The sequence below is a fragment of the Antedon mediterranea genome, chromosome 9, assembly GCF_964355755.1.
Source record: "Antedon mediterranea chromosome 9, ecAntMedi1.1, whole genome shotgun sequence".
NCBI classification, from domain to species: domain Eukaryota; kingdom Metazoa; phylum Echinodermata; class Crinoidea; order Comatulida; family Antedonidae; genus Antedon; species Antedon mediterranea.
In genome coordinates, this window is record NC_092678.1 from 14,039,383 (window position 1) to 14,061,236 (window position 21,854).

The 21,854-nt window shown below is 34.8% G+C and overlaps 1 protein-coding gene across 6 annotated transcripts in view; it reads right to left on the reverse strand.

Moving 5' to 3' along the window:
* LOC140058892 (plexin-A2-like) overlaps positions 1–21,854 on the reverse strand; it is a 59,628-nt gene that overhangs the window by 31,637 nt on the left and 6,137 nt on the right. For 5 of the 6 annotated variants that reach the window (XM_072104669.1, XM_072104670.1, XM_072104673.1 and 2 more), the window contains 4 exons: positions 20,332–20,406; positions 19,709–19,775; positions 15,344–15,490; positions 11,886–12,042 (listed from right to left, as the gene is read on the reverse strand). In XM_072104669.1, coding sequence (XP_071960770.1) covers positions 11,886–12,042; positions 15,344–15,490; positions 19,709–19,775; positions 20,332–20,406 — 446 coding nt within the window. The remainder of the gene's footprint in view (positions 1–11,885; positions 12,043–15,343; positions 15,491–19,708; positions 19,776–20,331; positions 20,407–21,854) is intronic. The other variant, XM_072104674.1, reaches the window with a different exon arrangement.

The window sequence follows — 21,854 nt, forward strand, 5'->3', positions numbered from 1 at the left end:
ATATAGACGCGCGCGGGGGGGGGGGGGGAGATGTGGAGAACGCATTAGTAATGCTTAACATCAGTTTCTATAAGAGCGAGATGAGAGAGAGAGATAGAGAGAGAGAAAAACAAAAACAAAAAAATGTGCTGTATCAAATTTATTTTCTTTTATTAATCCATAAGAAAGTGACAACATTAAAATAAAAGTGAATTACATACAAAAAGTTTTGCATTTATTTATTTGGAATTACACCTTTAGATCGGTAGCACACTTAGCACAAAGGTGCATCCTTCACAATATAAAATATAACAATTAACAGAAAAGTAAAAAAAGGCAAAAGCAACTATCCTACCCCCCCCCCCCCCCCTCAATTTACATCGATACATACAGTAGATCATTACTTTACACAAATGAATACAAAACAAGATATAGTAAAAGTGTACAAAATAAAATCAACTGATAAACACAGCTTATTACGTAAAAACCCCAACCTCTCCTCCCCCCCCCCCTTTTTTTTTTTCAATTTACTTAATGTAGCAATGTAGATAACATAGTTGCATTGCAGTTAAAGTTTGGTGCTGTATATATACAATTTTTAAATGTCGCATACGCACAAGATTTCTATCGACATCGGCTCATATACTGCCGCGTCTACATTACATCGTTGAAAGCACTCATCCGATACGGGAATAGTTTCTGGATAACCAAACAGAGCGGGAACGCACCTTCCCACGTTTTCACCTAATGGAAAAAAGCAATGAGAACCAAACAGATCGCATCCATCATTGTCCGGTACGAGAAGCCATTGATCATCAGCCGATCGGTTTAGGCTACACGTTTCTAAAGAATATTTCATACCGTCCCATCGATCGCATTCATCACAACACGTAACAATATGAGTACCGTCTTCGATGATGTCAATGCACGCATATTTTTCGCTCTCTCTAATGCATGCGTCGTGATATAGAAACGGCGATACTCCGTCAACGTACACCGATCCAATTAACAAGTCCGGACGTTCATCGATGCACATTACACAACGATGGTGGTAAAGTAGTAGTAGTAATATGAGTAGTAGTAGTAAAATGTGTTTCAACGCCTCTGTATCCATGCGTCACAATTGGTTCTGATGTAAAGCGATACCAACGAAAACAAAGGCCAATGTCTTGTCTCATTATGTTCTGTAACGGGCATGCAAACGTGATGAAAATGTTTTGAGAATCCACTTCGTATAGACGCTGATATGACGTGTGACGGAGGACGAGGTCCGGCGTTTTCAAATTTTACGAACCTGTTCAATTTGGTTGGAGCCATAGAATGCCAAGACCTTGTTGCCGGGTTGTAACCGCCAATCATGCGTGGTATTCCGTCTAATACGTCGTAAAAAAAGGAAACTTTACGGTTGATCTGACTTTTTGCCTGAACCACGGGCCGTGTTTTTCATTACGTTTGAAAACATGTTCATTGTTGACAACAAAAATGTGTCCACTGTCGTGTATAAGCGACGTGTTTTTGTCCAAGTGTCGAATGTATGATTTGGCAAAATTATCAACGAAACGAGACGGAAGTATTCTGTTCGGAATGTCAACGTCGGCCATCAATTGGCTCGAGATTATTGAAAGCTTAGAAACAACCGTTTTAGGCTCAGCTCTAGTGCACATGACGTTGCCGATAGTGAACAGTTCGATTTCACCGTTTGACTCGTTTCCTTTGCACCATTTACTCGAGTAATAACGATACGTCGTATTGAAAGCAAACCACTCTTTTCGTATCGTGTCATACACGAATCCATATTTTTCAGTATCGCATCTACTCGTGTCGGTTCCTAGAAAGTCTAACATGTCAGTCGGTGCGCCGGTTTCGAATCTACCACCAACAAACACTAGCAATCTATCCAGAAAACAAAACATTTGCATTCCACAACGATGCCGGCAAACGACAGGCATTTCGCCAATTTTAGTCCATTCTGCTATACCGCCCTTGTTCAGGGTTTCTCTGGTGCACTCGTACACTTGAAAATCTGTTTCAAAGACGGCGTACAGTGTGTTCTTGTTACTCGTGCAACTTAAAACGCCCTTTATTGTTACGTCATGAAACAATGGTCGAATGACAAGTATGGTTGTACCTGTGAACGCGTGATTCATGTACACGTCACCGGAAGAAAGAACGGTAAAAACAGATGCGTTCGGTGTGTCCTGACAGGCAAGTTGACGTTCCGGTGGTCGAGCAGACATTTTCAAGAGCGTCTTGATTCTGTCGGTGGTTCGTAAATCATCGACGACGACGTTGTTGTTGTGTTCGTTCATTCTATACGGCGAGAATACGGACGAGTCGAGAAGAATGCCCATGCTTGTCGCGTTGATCTTGTTGTCGGGCAATGATGCAACCCATACGGTCACTAACCGATTCACGTCTGCATTGTAACCGCTTTTGCGAGCGTTTCGACTCAGTAATTTGTCAAAGAAACATGGCGGAATCTGAGACATCCACATGGAAATCAAATCTGGTTTCTTAACAAACAAATCGTGAATGAGCGGTGCCCAGAAAATCAACGAATCGGCAATGACACTCGATATTGCGTATGCTTTTTCCCGTTGGATTGTCGCGTGAATCAATTGGAGTACAACTGCAGTTCTAATCGGATCAAAAAACATTACTGTCGCTTCTTTCGAAATTGTTTCAATTGTATCCGTTGAGATTTTTGGGAATACAATGCCTGTGTTTATGAGCATTTGCTTGATTTTATCCAGAGCAATTGTATTGTTCAAGTACACAGACAGTTTTGTAAACGAAACGATGTTTTCAATTGTAAACGGTTCATTTCTTTTGGTAAAGTTGTTTACGGCGTTTGCGTCCAACCATTTCGGTACTTTATACCAAATGTTGCCGCTTACTTTATCTTTTACAAAATGAAGATTTCTTATCTTATTTTTTGAGTCGTCGTGTTGTACTCTGTACGACGAATCGGTATCACGTTCCAAAAACCCGTCGTCGTATACATCACCTGTATGCTGCTGCTGCTCCGGTTGAACTTCAGTCTCCGAATCAATTTCGGGCACGTTATTCGGCGGCCGTTGAAATATTTCATAATTTAAAGGTGTTACGGTAGCAGATTTTGCTAACGTTGAAGGTCCATCATCATCATCATCTTCATCATCAGATGATATCCACACAGTATCAAGTTTTCTTACTTTCTTACTGTCTTCGTGACGTTCATTAGAACCGTGCCTGCGTCTGGACGCCATCGCAATACTACAGCAACACGCACGCACACACACAATATGATCGCTAATATTACTCACTTCAATAACTGCTTAAGAAATGTGGTTAACGTTTCAGAATATTCCTCCTTGTTTTTACTGGAACTAGCAAATTCACGTGCAACGTGAAGTGTGACAATAATGCGGCCCTCATTCACGTGGCCGTCTTCAAACATGCCCACGAGCAGATCGTGTAATGACTTGGCGCTGCGACATTTCACCTTATCAACTTGATTCTTGATTTCAGTTTTCAATTCTGCGTTGCTAAATGTTTCCGGATATTCACGTTCAACTTTTTCCTCGTTTTCCAAATAATTTTTGGCCAAAACGATCAATTTATCAACATCAAAACCACCGTTTCTCTTTAACATCTTGTTCAACAATATTTCTTTTTTTGAAGTGACTTTCTCGTTTATACGCACATCAATTTATAGTACCGGAATGATTCTCTGTCAACAATCCCGTTTGTACGGTTCCGGTCTAGGATTTGCGTTTGTGATGACCGCTATGTTATGTAAATGAGCCTGTGCAGCTGGTGTATTAATAATTTGCGCGCACACACACACACACACACACACACACACACACACCCACACACACGTTTCATAAGTTTGGTTATGGATTCAGAACAGGGCTTAATTGGAGACCAGGGGTATGCTACGTCTAAAGCCAAAAACTTGGACATTAACCAGGTATCTGATGGTTTTGATGCCAAGTTGAACAATTTTAAAAGGCATGTTGCCGAGGAGTCATATTCAGCATTGAAACGTGCTCGGTCAGCGCATTTCAACGATGAATTAAAGATAGTGTATGAAAACAACGATCAGAGTGAAACGCTCACCGAAGGTATTATGATTCTTGAGAAATGACAAAAATTAAAAAATTTAAAAAAATAAATAAATAAATAAATAATTTATAATAGCTTATTTTTTTTATTATTTTTTGTGTGTTTCAGATGAAGACTTTGGACCACTCACAGATCTGCGTATTTCCGAGTTGGCAAGAGAGCTGGGCAATGATTGGTCAATGATAGCAACATATTTAGGAATTTCACTCGCTCAACAACAAGATTTACGTCAGGCTCATTACATTTGTAGTCGGGAACGTAATCAAGAAATGCTTGTTATATGGCGCAAGAGAGATTCATGCTGCCAAAAATCAGACAAACTACAATCATTAATGAATGCATTGGAAAAAAGTGGAAGAATCGACTTAAAAAACAAAATCAGTCTATGGCAATGAAAGTCAAAACTATAGCATTCGTATTTATAAAAGGTGTACGGTAGAGTACGTTTCTTCAATAATGAATCATAGCATTCGATCTATATTAGTTTTGTTTTGAAAAGAGTTTATTAAAAAAAGAAAACACCTTTAACCGAGAACACCGTGTACTGTTATTGTAAAAAAATTTCGTTTCTAAAAGTTCACGTTCACAACAAGAAGGATAGCGCGCAAGCAACTTGGCCATCTAGAATTCGTTCGATAATGTTTTAGAAAAAAATAAAAGCTTTACTTCGACGCCTAATGACAGCGTGCGTCAATGTTTTAAAAAAGAGAGAACATACTTCCCCCTTATATACAATAACGTTTATAACTTTCCAGATCATACTTCTTTTTCTATTCGATTACAGTTTCTAATGATAGCATACTTCAGGAATGATCCTGATTGTTCTTATATTAATTATTATACATGGTTTCTTAAATCCAAACACACTCTTATTCTAGAAAGTTCATGTAGATACATACACCGTCTCTTTACCGAATGAACTGATAAGGTCGTGCAATCAATAAGAGGCATAACATGCCGTGCATTCGTCGTGCGTTGTATATCGAGAGAACAAATGAAAATATTGTTTACTTCGAGAATAAGCAATACACCGTCTCTTTACCGAATGAGCTGATAAGGTCGTGCAATCAGTAACAGGCATAACATGCCGTGCATTCGTCGTGTGTTGTATATCGAGAGAACAAATGAAAATATTGTTTACTTCGAGAATAAGCAATACACCGTCTCTTTACCGAATGAGCTGATAAGGCCGCGCAATCAGTAACAGGCATAACATGCCGTGCATTCATCGCGTGTTGTATAATTATTATACATGGTTTCTTAAATCCAAACACACTCTTATTCTAGAATGTTCATGTAGATACATACACCGTCTCTTTACCGAACTAACTGATAAGGTCGTGCAATCAATAAGAGGCATAACATGCCGTGCATTTGTCGTGGGTTGTATATCGAGAGAACGGATGAAAATCTTTTTTTTTTTTTTTTTACTTCTAGAAGAAGCAATACACCGTCTCCTTACCAATCGAGCTGATAAGGAAGGCCGCGCAATCAGTAACATGCATAACATGCCGTGCATTCATCGCGTGTTGTATAATTATTATACATGGTTTCTTAAATCCAAACACACTCTTATTCTAGAATGTTCATGTAGATACATACACCGTCTCTTTACCGAATGAACTGATAAGGTCGTGCAATCAATAAGAGGCATAACATGCCGTGCATTCGTCGCCTGTTGTATATCGAGAGAACAAATGAAAATATTGTTTACTTCGAGAATAAGCAATACACCGTCTCTTTACCGAATGAGCTGATAAGGCCGTGCAATCAGTAACAGGCATAACATGCCGTGCATTCATCGCGTGTTGTATAATTATTATACATGGTTTCTTAAATCCAAACACACTCTTATTCTAGAATGTTCATGTAGATACATACACCGTCTCTTTACCGAATGAACTGATAAGGTCGTGTAATAAATAAGAGGCATAACATGCCGTGCATTTGTCGTGGGTTGTATATCGAGAGAACGGATGAAAATCTTTTTTTTTTTTTTTACTTCGAGAAGAAGCAATACACCGTCTCCTTACCAATGGAGCTGATAAGGAAGGCCGCGCAATCAGTAACATGCATAACATGCCGTGCATTCATCGCGTGTTGTATAATTATTAGACATGGTTTCTTAAATCCAAACACACTCTTATTCTAGAATGTTCATGTAGATACATACACCGTCTCTTTACCGAATGAACTGATAAGGTCGTGCAATCAATAAGAGGCATAACATGCCGTGCATTCGTCGCCTGTTGTATATATACAATAATGTTTATAACTTTCCAGATCATACTTCTTATTCTATTCGATTACAGTTTCTAATGATAGCATACTTCAGGAATGGTCCTGATTGTTCTTATATTAATTATTATAGGCCTACATGGTTTCTTAAATCCAAACGCACTCTTATTCTAGAATGTTCATGTAGATACATACACCGTCTCTTTACCGATCGAGTTGGATACGGTCGTGCAATCAATAAGAGGCATAACATGCCGTGCATTCATCGCGTGTTGTATACCGAGAGAACAAATGAAAATATTGTTTACTTCGAGAATAAGCAATACACCGTCTCTTTACCGATCGAGTTGATAAGGCCGTGCAATCAGTAACAGGCATAACATGCCGTGCATTCATCGCGTGTTGTATAATTATTATACATGGTTTCTTAAATCCAAACACACTCTTATTCTATAATGTTCATGTAGATACATACACCGTCTCTTTACCGAACTAACTGATAAGGTCGTGCAATCAATAAGAGGCATAACATGCCGTGCATACGTCGTGTGTTGTATATCGAGAGAACGGATGAAAATATTTTTTTTTTTTTTTTTTTTACTTCGAGAAGAAGCAATACACCGTCTCCTTACCAATGGAGCTGATAAGGAAGGCCGCGCAATCAGTAACATGCATAACATGCCGTGCATTCATCGCGTGTTGTATAATTATTATACATGGTTTCTTAAATCCAAACACACTCTTATTCTAGAATGTTCATGTAGATACATACACCGTCTCTTTACCAATCGAGTTGATACGGTTGTGCAATCAATAAGAGGATAACATGTCGTGCATTCGTCGCCTGTTGTATATATACAATAATGTTTATAACTTTCCAGATCATACTTCTTATTCTATTCGATTACAGTTTCTAATGATAGCATACTTCAGGAATGGTCCTGATTGTTCTTATATTAATTATTATAGGCCTACATGGTTTCTTAAATCCAAACACACTCTTAGTCTAGAATGTTCATGTAGATACATACACCGTCTCTTTACCGATCGAGTTGATACGGTCGTGCAATCAATAAGAGGCATAACATGCCGTGCATTCGTCGCCTGTTGTATATCGAGAGAACAAATGAAAATATTGTTTACTTCGAGAATAAGCAATACACCGTCTCTTTACCGAATGAGCTGATAAGGCCGTGCAATCAGTAACAGGCATAACATGCCGTGCATTCATCGCGTGTTGTATAATTATTATACATGGTTTCTTAAATCCAAACACACTCTTATTCTAGAATGTTCATGTAGATACATACACCGTCTCTTTACCGAATGAACTGATAAGGTCGTGTAATCAATAAGAGGCATAACATGCCGTGCATACGTCGTGTGTTGTATATCGAGAGAACGGATGAAAATCTTTTTTTTTTTTTTTTACTTCGAGAAGAAGCAATACACCGTCTCTTTACTAATGGAGCTGATAAGGAAGGCCGCGCAATCAGTAACATGCATAACATGCCGTGCATTCATCGCGTGTTGTATAATTATTATACATGGTTTCTTAAATCCAAACACACTCTTATTCTAGAATGTTCATGTAGATACATACACCGTCTCTTTACCGATCGAGTTGATACGGTTGTGCAATCAATAAGAGGCATAACATGCCGTGCATTCGTCGCCTGTTGTATATATACAATAATGTTTATAACTTTCCAGATCATACTTCTTATTCTATTCGATTACAGTTTCTAATGATAGCATACTTCAGGAATGGTCCTGATTGTTCTTATATTAATTATTATAGGCCTACATGGTTTCTTAAATCCAAACACACTCTTATTCTAGAATGTTCATGTAGATACATACACCGTCTCTTTACCGAATGAACTGATAAGGTCGTGCAATCAATAAGAGGCATAACATGCCGTGCATTCGTCGCCTGTTGTATATCGAGAGAACAAATGAAAATATTGTTTACTTCGAGAATAAGCAATACACCGTCTCTTTACCGAATGAGCTGATAAGGCCGTGCAATCAGTAACAGGCATAACATGCCGTGCATTCATCGCGTGTTGTATAATTATTATACATGGTTTCTTAAATCCAAACACACTCTTATTCTATAATGTTCATGTAGATACATACACCGTCTCTTTACCGAACTAACTGATAAGGTCGTGCAATCAATAAGAGGCATAACATGCCGTGCATACGTCGTGTGTTGTATATCGAGAGAACGGATGAAAATCTTTTTTTTTTTTTTTTTACTTCGAGAAGAAGCAATACACCGTCTCCTTACCAATGGAGCTGATAAGGAAGGCCGCGCAATCAGTAACATGCATAACATGCCGTGCATTCATCGCGTGTTGTATAATTATTATACATGGTTTCTTAAATCCAAACACACTCTTATTCTAGAATGTTCATGTAGATACATACACCGTCTCTTTACCGATCGAGTTGATACGGTTGTGCAATCAATAAGAGGCATAACATGCCGTGCATTCGTCGCCTGTTGTATATATACAATAATGTTTATAACTTTCCAGATCATACTTCTTATTCTATTCGATTACAGTTTCTAATGATAGCATATTTCAGGAATGGTCCTGATTGTTCTTATATTAATTATTATAGGCCTACATGGTTTCTTAAATCCAAACAAACTCTTATTCTAGAATGTTCATGTAGATACATACACCACACAAATACCTATATATAGGGGATAGGGAAAACCAATTCACGTTTTTTTTTTACTTGGAGTTGTGTTATGATGATTAAAATTTGCTGAGGCTTACTTTAATAACTACTTCTCATAGTAGTTGATAAATCGAGTCGATAACAATGACATCATCATGCCAGAATCCAATATGGCGTCCAATTTGGCGGAAAAAACAGGGTATTGCTAACCCCGCAAACCCTTGCAAACCTACTTGTAAAAAAAAACATAGCAAACCCCACCGAACCAACACAAAAGTGTAGTGATTGAATCATGTAGTGTACGACCCACTGGGTATATCCATGTAAAAAAAAAAATTAAATTTCTACGGTTAACTACTTATTTTTGGGGTAAAACCTCATTTTTTGGTCAAAAATGATTGCTAAACCCTGCAAACCTCCAAAAAAACATAGCAATCCCCACCGAAACAACATAATAAAAGTGATTGAATCATGTAGTGTACGACCCACTGGGTATATCCATGTTTAAAAAAAATAAAATTTCTACTGTTAACTACTTATTTTTGGGGTAAAACATCATTTTTTTTGTAAAAAATGATTGTTAATTTTTAACCAAAAAATGATGTTTTATCCCAAAAATAAGTAGTTAATTCAGTAGAAATTTTAATTTTTTTTTACATGGACATACCCAGTGGGACGAACACTCCATGATTCAATCACTTTTATGTCGGTTCGGTGCGGTTTTCTATGGTTTTTTTTAGGTTTTCAGGGGTTTGCGGGGGTTTAGCAATACCCTGTTTTTCCCGCCAAATTGGACGCCATATTGGATTCTGGCATGATGATGTCATCGTATCAACTTGATTCATCAACTACTATGAGAAGTAGTTATTAAAGTAAGCCTCTACTAATTTTAATCATTAAAACACAACTGCAAGTAACAAAAACTGTTAATTGATTTCCCTATCCCGTGTATGTTAATAGGAATTTGTGTGTGTTCTATAGGCCAAAATTTAAAAGTGCCATGAAAAATTTTCCCCAAGACCCTGGGATGGGGATTTTTTTTCTGACATTCCATATGGTATACTTTATAAGAAAAACCAAAAAAACATTTTCCTATACTTTTTTCCCGCAAATGTGTATAATAATTGTTCTGCACCCAGGCTACAAGGAGTTATCCGCTACTAAGCGGATAACAAATAAAGATGAAAAAAAAAGATATTTACAATCACAAGGGTTATCCGCAACTTAATAAGTTGCGGATAACCAATTAATAAGTTGCGGATAACCAAAAAAAGATATTTACAATAACATGGGTTATCCGCAACTACTAAGTTGCGGACAACCAATGAAAAAAAAGATATTTACAATAACAAGGGTTGTCCACAACTACTAAGTTGCGGATAGCCAACTAGATTTGAACTCGTCAAAATGACCTTTGGTTTATAATCTATGACCAATCATTGAAATTCATAAAATTGCGAGTAACTTACGCTGCGCGACTCTAACGTCATTAAAAATATGGAGGTGCACAACTTCAGGTAAATGTCCATATAATGACAAAGTTATACAAAAGATATATTCACAAGCAATAGGGGATATGCTGTAGACAAAAATCCGGGAAAGAAAGAAGAATAACAAAGAAGATGAAAAAGATATTTACAATCACAAGGGTTATCCTGCAACTAAGTTGCGGATAACCAAAAAAAAAAAAGATCCGGACAATAACCAATTAATCAAAACATATCCCAAAGGCCTCTATAATTCTTAAAAACGAAGTACTGTAGGAAAAGTTGGTAATATCTGGATGTATTTTAAGAGTTGAAGATGATCTTTGACTGACTAAACAATAGACTGTTTATAATACCAGGTTTGCATGTTCATAGTAGGAAACTGCTAGGAGGCAATAGAGAGTGAACATTAAATTAAGATAAAAGATATCTTTCTGTAGTCAACACCTTTCAGTACATCTATGAATGAATAAGTAGTTGAGAGCAGGAATGCTAGTAAACTAAACCCAGTACCATTTTGATTTGACAAGAAATTATCTCTCTCTCTTTTGAAAATGTCTTCAACACATTCAGGTATTCTGTAGGAGTATAGTATCTTGGTGTGTAAAAGTTTATTAATAATTGTCTTTGTTACATGTTTAGAAGAGAATTTATATCTGATCGTAGTTGTACTACACTGTTTGGTAAGCCGTGTGTTGTTATTCAAATGAGTTTTTGTTTGTTAATTTTTTGTTAATTTTGTATATTAGAAGTTGCCTAGTATTGTATTAACTTTTTCCTGCCATACAACTTTATGCTGTACTGTTGGTTACACCGGTAGGGAGATATCTGGTTCATGCCAGATATTTTATTGTAATATGTTATGCATTAATATTAATCGCTCTTGATCTTGGAACTTTAAATATTGTGTGGTCGCCACTCGAGGCTGGATGGAATTTTTTTAGAGATTTTTCCCCGATTCGGTTATCAGGGGTTTTATTCATTGCCTATCGCAAGGTTAAGAGTGTTTTAGTAGAACATTACAGGTTAGCATCTGTTTGCCTTCAGTTCATTTAATTGAAAACAGAACAGAAAAGTAAAAAACACACGACTATTTAATTTTCGTCATTTTATCTAGAAACGAATATTGCATTTATTTTGTTTGTTTGTTATTTATACGGGGTTATGGAAGTTGGCGTGTGTGACCGCACTTTCCCAGAATAAACATGTTTTAAACAGATATTTTGTCTCCATTGGTTCATGTATGGGGTTAACAGTGGCTGAGATGAGATCCAAATTTAACTGTGCTGTGGGCATTAGGTTAGATCGATCACACTCCCACACCTCAAAAGACAAGGCCTGCTATTGGTTAATAAAGGATTTAAAGCAACTTACTGAGATCTAAATGTTGAACTTTTGGGCGATCTGAGTATGGATCATTTTTGTACAATGTATCCAGTATCTTCTCCTTTACTTGACTGATGGTGTCACAGCTAAGAACTTTCACTTTTTGAAATGCACCACTGTCAGAATGTTGTATTGCATTCAGTGTCTGTAAAATAAAAATAAAATTTATTTCTAGAATATTAAGTTGTAACTAGAATTTAATTCGTCACTTTGACGAATTATAGGTGATCATTTTTATCATTTTATTGACATTCATATTTTTTAAACATGCACGTATGTTAACATACAATCGGAAAATGTTGATGTATGCCATCCTATTATACGCTATAGTGCTGAGTTGTGCCTATCATATGCCATATATACATTATGTACAGTATATACTGTATATCTATATACAGTGTAGCATTAGTGAAATTAGGGACACACATCGTGTTCTAATTTTTTGGCACTGATGACATTATCAAAATAAACTTGTGGATAACAATATCGAAAGATAAAGAATTGAGCAATAAAATATAACAATTGGAAGAAAATTTGGCACGTAGAAGCGCGGTGCACGCTCTTTAAAATTTGTATAACTTTGACGAAAGAGATGAAAAATTTGCTTTTTAACTTCAACTTGCCATATTATAACGTCACAAGATTCCATAGGCTTAATTTTTATATAAATTCATATCTACATTTAACCAGCTCTAATAATAAGTTATAAACATCAAGGTCAACTTTAATTCAGAAGAGCTGTAAGTTATTCAAATGTACCTTATAGGTGAATTTACGTAACCACAGTTATTCAAATTTTAAGACGTGATGACGTCATCAAAATGAAAATGTTGGCAACTCATGAGTAACATAATTGGTTGAGGTAGAATATATTAAAATTATAAAAGAAAATCAATTACAGATAAGCGAGTTGCGCTCTGTTGAATATGGTAGTCTATAACAAAAGGGGAAAAAACCCTGTTTTAAAAATACATGTGGCCCAAATGATGACATCATTCCATTTTGTACGTCTAATGTGTATATACATTTATATCTACAACTCATTGGCTTCCATAATAAGTTAAAAAAATTGGGGGTCACCTTCCATTCTGAACAGTTATATTCATTTTAAAAAGGCCTTATTTTTTACAATTTTTAGCACTTTTGTATAATTAATGTGCGCATTTTGTCATTTTTAACGTGCTCGTATAGCACTATTTTAAGTCGAAATGGACTCAAATTTGTTGAATGTACTATGGAAGTTGAGTAGAATGCAATTTGTACCAAAAAAATGATATTTTTTACGCTTTCTATGTACGCACGCGCAAAAACGTGTTTTTGCGCAGTAATTTTTTAAAACATGCAAATGGCCTGCTCTAAATTGATCAAAACGTAATTTTGAGCTTTTTAAATTTTTAACGCGCTCACGCGCATGACCCTGCGTGCTCGTGCGTTTTTATTTGCTAATATTTTTACCCTTGACCTGATGTTTACGTGTAGTGAATTCATTAATATGTGATAATTAATTATGGAGATATGATTGATATTGCAATTTCACAAAATGGCATATAAATGACGTCACGGGTGAGGGATCACGCTGAAAAGCTTATTAGGACTAAGTTAAAGTATTTGAAAGACATTCTGAAATTTTGATAATCATTGACATTAAAGTTTTTGAGATATTTGTTACACAAAATCTGTACAGAAAGAAATTGCAAAGAAACATTTTTTTTTTACAAAAACAATTTCTCACTAGAATTTAATTCGTCACTTTGACGAATTATAGGTGATCATTTTATCATTTTATTGACATTAATTAATTATTACCTGAAAACAATTTGTTTTAAACATGCACGTACGTTATAATACGATCGGAAAATGATGATACATTCCATCCTATTATATGCCATATACATACAGTATACCGTATATCTACAGTCTATACAGTGTAGCATAGGTGAAATTACAGGACACACATCATGTTATAATTTTTTGGTATGATGGAATTATCAAAATAAACTCTAAGATGACAATTTCGAAAGATAATGAATTGAGCAAATAAATACAAGAATTAGAAGAGAATTTGCCACGTAGAAGCGCTGTGCGCGCTCTTTGAAATTTGTAAAACTTTGACTAAAGAAATTTAAAAACTACTTTTTAACTTCAACTGGCCATATGATGACATCACAAAATCCGATCGAGTTAATTTTTTTATGAATTCATATCTACATTTCATCAGCTTTCTTAATAAGTTAACATTTTCAAGGTCACCTTTAATTATGATGAGCTGTAAGATATTAAACTGTATGGTGTAGGTGAAATTACACGACTCACGTTATTCAAGTTTTTACACGTGATAACGTCATCAAAATGAAAACGCTGACAACTTATGAGAAAGATAAATAATTAAGCAAGGACACACTGAAATTTGTGCAAAAATCGGACTCAAATAACGGAGATGCGCTCTATTGAATACGATAACCTACACAAAACGGGAAAAAAATCCACATTATTAAATTTAAGTGGCCATTTGATGACGTAATACCATTTTGTACGTCTAATGTGTATATACATTTATATTTACAACTTATATTGGCTTCCATATTAAGTTTAAAAAATTGGGGGTCACCTGCCATTCTGAAGAGTTATATTCATTTTAAAAAGGCCTTAATTTTTACCATTTTTTGCAATTAATGTGCGAATTTTGTCATGTTTAACGTGCTCGTACAGCGTCATTTTAAGTCGGAATGGACTCAAAGTCAGAGAATGTACTAAGGATTGTGAGTAGAATGTGATGTATACATAAAATTTTATTTTTTACGCATTTTAAGAATCGCGTGCGCAAAAACGTGTTTTTGCGCAGTAATTTTTTGAAACACGCAAATGGCCTAGTTTATGCTCTAAATTGATCAAAACTTAATTTTGAGCTTTTTAAAATTTTAAGGCGCAATTTCACGTACATGACCTTGAAACGCGCGAGTTTTTATTTGCCAATATATTTTATCTTAACCTGAAGTTTACGTGTAGTGAATTTCATTAATATGTGATGATATGATTATGTGATTTCACAAAACGGCGTATACGTGACGTCAAGGATGAGTGATCACGCTGAAAAGCTTATTATGGCTAAGTTAAAGTATTTGAAAGACATGGTAAAATTTTTGTGATCGTTGCCATTCAACTTTTTGAGATATTTGTTACACAAATTTGTACAGAGAGAAATAAATAATAAGAATAAGAATAGGAAGAATAAAGATTTCATACAATAACAATAGGTGATCATTTTATTCTAAATGATCACCTAATTAAAGTAATGAATATAGTACACACACAAGAGAAAGTAAATACAGAGATTAACTCTGACTGTTTACTGTTGTTTTAATAGAAATCCATTGTGGCCATGAAATTTCATCTAATAATGAAAATGGAATGCATGTATACAGGGAAATAGTTAATAGAATACATACAATGACTTGAGGACGTTTGTCTGACTGAAGGCAATCATCAAGGTTCAATGAGTATGTAGCACGTCCAGTAATGGCATCTACTGGACCCATCTCAATCCTTAACTTCAGTGCATGGTACAGAACATACAGTGGATGCCCGGCATAGTCCTGTAAAACACAATGTTTAAATGAGCAAATGGCCAAAAAGTTAAGACATTGGAACTGTAATCCATAGCCTTATGCCAAGGGTTTGAGGCTCACTTGCTCCATGGTTCTGGTGGTAGAACGAGTCTTCTTGGATAGTTAATTGTTTTTAACTGTGTGCTAGTTTATTAGGTGATCATTTAGAATAAAATGATCACCTATTGTTATTGTACAAAATCTTTATTGTTGTTTTTTAGTTATCCGCATTCAGCGGATAACTCCTTGTAACTGTCCTGTTTCATCATCTTTTTTTTCTGTATTCTTCTTTCTTTCTGTCATTTTTGTGTCACGCGTAACTCAAAAACGTGTAAACATAACATTTCATAACTTTGTCAACATATGGGCATTTATGTGAAATTGTGCACCTCCTATTTTGAATGACGTCAGAGTTGCGCAACATGACTTACGCGCGTTTTTACGAATTTCGCGTATTTAACATAGATCGATAGATAATGTTTTTAACTGTGTGCTAGTTTATTAGGTGATCATTTAGAATAAAATGATCACCTATTGTTATTGTACAAAATCTTTATTGTTGTTTTTTAGTTATCCGCATTCAGCGGATAACTCCTTGTAACTGTCCTGTTTCATCATCTTTTTTTTCTGTATTCTTCTTTCTTTCTGTCATTTTTGTGTCACGCGTAACTCAAAAACGTGTAAACATAACATTTCATAACTTTGTCAACATATGGGCATTTATGTGAAATTGTGCACCTCCTATTTTGAATGACGTCAGAGTTGCGCAACATGACTTACGCGCGTTTTTACGAATTTCGCGTATTTAACATAGATCGAAAACCATATAACAATTTAATATGAAACTTGACAAAAAGTTTAAGTTATATCTTGCGCTAACTGACTATAGGGAAAAAATGGCATGTTTTACACGAAGTTACGCGCGCACGCGCGTTTAAAATTTCAAAATGCGAAAAATCAATTTCTAATCAACTTTCTACGCGTTTCATGTAATTTTAAGCATGTAAAAAATTCCCACGCGCCCGCATTTTTTTACGCGCATGGTGCGTGCGTTGAAAACAATTTTTTTTTTGTGATTTCAGTTTTTTCAGCCTTTTCTAGTAATTTTACCAACTTTTAAACAATTTCGACTTAAAACTACGTCATACGGGCACGTTGAATTGGATAATTTACGTGCGTTTTTGATGAAAAAGTTTAAAAATTGGTCAAAATTATGCCTTTTTTTAAACAGTCATAGATTCTAAACAACGAGGTGAACTTTTTTTTAATTACATATTCTGGAAGTTGAAGAGTTGTAGATATCGGATCATGAATCGATACGGCTAACCAGACATTGTGACGTCATCGTATGGCCACACGAATGTAAAATATAGGATTTTTGTCTCTTTCGTTATTGCTCATCATATTCAATGGAGCGCATCACGCCTATCTGTATTCCTTTTTTTCCAAGACTTTAATATTTTCTAGGTCAATCAACTATCTTACGAATGAGTTAAAAATATTTTAATTTTTATGACGTCATCATGCCTAAAAATTATAATTAACAGGGTCATTAATTTCATCTTTACAGTAAATTTTAATCTGTTATAGCTTGTAAGAATAAAAAGCTATAATTATGATTAAAACATTTTCTGGAAGCTATTGGACTGTAGATACGAATTAATGTGAACATTTTGCCAATCGGATGTTGTGAAGTTATCATATGGCCAGTTGAATAAAAAAAAGCCGTATTTTGATATTATGCGTCATAGTTCATCACATTTAAACGAGCACGCATCCATATTCTACGTATTCAAATTTCTTCTACACGTTAATATGTTGTTGGTGAGATAATGTCCTTCCGAAATTGCTATCTTAGTGTTTAATTTTAATACCGTCACCATGTTAAAAATTGGAATAAACGGTGGGTCCCGTAATTTCACCTATTCTACACTGTATGTAATATGTATACAGATTATACTGTATATACACTATATGACACAAAATAGACAGAATTCAGCACTAACAAGATATGATATTCTTCAGTTCAGGTCATAATGCCATAATCTTTTTCTGTGTGCAATATTCAAACGTATGACGTGCACGTGGCGTTTGTCGTGCGGATAACTAACTCGTCAAAGTGACGAGTTTCATGTCTAGTGTTATTATTCTTCTTTCTGTACACTTTTGTGTAACAAATATCTCAAAAACTTGAAGAGCAATGATCACAAAAATTGTACAATGTCTTTCAAATAATTTAACTTAGCCATAATAAGCTTTTCAGTGTGATCACTCAACCGTGACGTCAATAATACGCGATTTTGTGAAATCACGCTATCAATCATATCTCCATAATTAATTATCAGATATCAATGAAATTCACTACACGTAAACTTCAGGTCAAGGGTAAAAATATAAGCAAATAAAAACTTGCGTGTTTCAAGGTCATGCGCGTGAAATCACACGTTAAAAATTTTAAAAGATCAAAATTATGTTTTGATCAAATTAGAGCTTGAATTAGGCCATTTGCGTGTTTCAAAAAATTACTGCGCAAAAACACGTTTTTGCGCACGTGAATTTTAAAAAGCATAACAAATAAAATTTGATGTATACATCACATTCTACTCACAATCCTTAGTACATTCACCAAATTTGAGTCCATTTCGACTTAAAATAGTGCTCTACAAGTACATTACAAATGACAAAATGCACACATTAATTGTACTAAAGTGCTCAAAATGGTAAAAAATAAGGCCTTTTTAAAATGAATATAACTCTTCAGAATGGAAGGTGACCCCCAATTTTTTTAACTTATTATGGAAGCCAATGAGTTGTAGATATAAATGTATATACACATCAGATGTACAAAATGGTATGACGTCATCATTTGGCCACATGAATTTTTTAAGTAGTTTTTTTTCACCTTTTGTCAAGACCACTATAATCAACAGAGTGCAACTCGCTTATCTGTGATCGATTTTCTTTAAATTTTTAATATATTCTACCTCAACCAATTATGTTACTTATGAGTTACCAAGATTTTCATTTGGATGACGTCATCACGTCTTAAAATTTAAATAACGGTGGTTACGTAATTCCACCTACAAGGTAAATTTGAATACATTACAGCTCTTCTGAGTTAAAGTTGACCTCAATGTTTATAACTTATTATAAGAGCTGGTGAAATGTAGATATTAATTCATATAAAAATTAAGCCTATCGGATGTTGTGACTTTATCGTATGGCCAGTTGAATTTAAAAAGTATTTTTTTCATCGCTTTCGTAAAAGTTATACAATTTTTAAATAGCGCGCACCGCCCTTCTACGTGCCAAATTTTCTTCCAATTGTTATATTTTATTACTCAATTCATTATCTTTCGATATTGTTAACTTCAAGTTTATTTTGACAACGTCATCATACCAAAAAATTAGAATATGATGTGGGTCCCGTAATTTCACCTATGCTACACTGTATATAGATATACACAGTACAGTATATACTGTACATATTGTATATGGCATATAATAGGCACAACTCAGCACTATAAGCGTATAATAGGATGGCATACATCAACATTTTCCGATTGTATGTTAACATACGTGCATGTTTAAAAAATATGAATGTCAATAAAATGATAAAAATGATCACCTATAATTCGTCAAAGTGACGAATTAAATTCTAGTTTTTTATTCTTTTATTTTATTTCATACACATCCAACAGCGAGTACAAACTCGCCAATTACAGGATGGATGAACTATTTTATCGTGCTTATAAACTAAGTCTGATTTGAGTGTTAGAGAGTGGAGTTAAAAGAGTCTTGAGTTACAACCCTGCCACGAGGTCAGGATTGAACCCTGGACCTTGGGATTGGAAGGCAAGCATGTTTTAACCACCAATCTACAGCTCCACTACAATGCGATATGCTATGCTTTTCTGTTCAATGCGCATACTACACTCAGGGAGTGGAAAGAAAAAATAAAAATATAATAATTTTCTCGATAGAACCACACTTCCTACACACAGAGTAAATTGAACTTACTGGCATATAATTGCATCACAACGCATTCGCATTAATAGATGAAAGTTGATCCAATGAATATGATAACAATGTGCAATTCTTTCTGGGTTAATTTCAATGTTAATATAAAACTAATAAACATTTTAAGTAAATCTTCCAAATAATTATTTTAATTATATGAATGTAAGAAAAGCAATATAAACATACCTTAAGATAATTGTACATTGATAAAGCTATCCAATTGGACAACAGCTTTGCAGTCACAGAGTCTGTTCTATAAATGTTAAACAACAATTCAGTTTGAATATGTTGGAAACTTATTTTCACATTTACTGTAACTAACAATAAATACATTGACTTTCATTGCACCAACATTAACAATGTACAGTAACATAGTAGTAAACATATTTTCTATTTTCTAGTAAGAATGTGCCCTCTAATTTGCATAGAACACAAGATAATATACACAAGATGACCTGAAGTAGTTATGACAGTGAACAACTTTAACAATTTGGTTTGATACTCAATGCAGAAACTAATGCCATCTCAGCAACTCCATTTTGCAAAGACAATGATTTTAACATAGAATACATCTGACTCAAAATAATGAGACAGAAGCTATGATTGAGCCACCGTTTTGATCTTTATTGGATCAATAAAGATTGAAACGTTGAAAACTGACTTCTCTCTCATTATTTGGATTTAGTTTTCCATGCTATCTAATATTGGATTAAGTTTGTAGATCATCTTGTGTTTTTGTTGTCTTGCTTTAGTATAATATCGGACATTATTATACGCTGTTGACAAAGGAAAAATAAAAACAAACTGACCTGGCTAGGACTTGCTTGGCTTTATGCGATGACACACAATAATCAATGTTGTCAATTAACAACTCCTCAAGTACCCTATAACACAACACAAATTATTGTCAGTTTCATTTATTTACACAATTAATTGTAACCAATAAATGTCTATATTTTCTGGATTGTTGTGGTGAAACAAGACTTAAAGACACTTACGCCCGTATTCTTAAACCGGACTTTAGTCGTAGTTCGAAGTTCGACTTGGAAAAGTCGTAGTTCGAGCTATTACTTCAAATTCGATTCAAAAACGAAGTAGTCGAAGTTTGCAGTTCGACTTAATGAAGTCGAGCTTTTAGTCGAGTTGCACACGTCTGGGTAACAAAGGCTATACATTGGCCAATGACAAGAGAGTATTTGAGGAGCAGACGAAATTTTGCGCATTGATATCACTTTCCATTTCTTACAACACTTTTTACGCATCAGGACTATATACATGAAAAATAATTTTAATCGTTAATTATTAGAACAATATCAGTATTAATTTAACAGTGAAGTATATTTGATTAACAACAAATAAAATCTTAAAAATATATTTAGGAACCATGGCGGTACGGTAACTTTTATATTTTCTAGGCCCCCAACAAAGTATGATCGCCACGAACCACGCACTTCATAGCGTGACAAGAAAGCGTTAGGCCCCCTAAACATTCCATCGCGTGGTGAATTGCCGCATCTCCCATTGTCGCTATGGCGTGACGTAGCTCAAGTCGGACTTGCGCGAAGAAAATAATGTAATTTGTATACAGTTGTAAATAAAGATGACTTTCATTATTATAATTTATACCAATGTATATTTAATTAAGCTAATATAAATATAGATATTTCATTCTTCAATATCTGGCCAATATAACAACTCAATGACTGTTACGTTTTTTATAAACATCGTTTAAAAACCATTTAGTCGACCATTTAGTCTGCCCCCTCCAGGACTAAAAAAATCGATCAAAATCCGTCTCGATTTAGTCGAGGTTGGCCTGATTTAGTCGGTGATTTAGTTGAAGTTCGGTTTATGAATTAAAATGACGTCATTTTTTTAGTTTTAGCTCGAACTACGACTAAAGTCCGGTTTAAGAATACGGGCGTTAAGGTTGGCTTTCTTCCAGATTATGTATTTTATTGTTTTACTGATAATCTGTATTAATGTTTGATGAAGTGTGAAATAAAAACGAAAAAAAAAAAAAAAAAACACGGTTTGAACATTAAAATTGTTCAATTTGATTAAGACAAAATGGAAGTGAAATTATTTCCATCAAATGTATTACACTTTAAACCATTGTTTAATTACAACTTTTTGGAAAAAACTATTAAAAAACTCTTGTAAGGACAAAATAATATAAGGACTAATTAATATGTTTCTTATATATAAATCTTAGATGTAAAATTATGGGAAAAGTGGCAATTTACAATAAAAAATAATCAATGAAAGTATAAACATTAGCATATCTTGCAATCAATTTGGACTACAAGTAGATCACAACTTTATAAGTAAA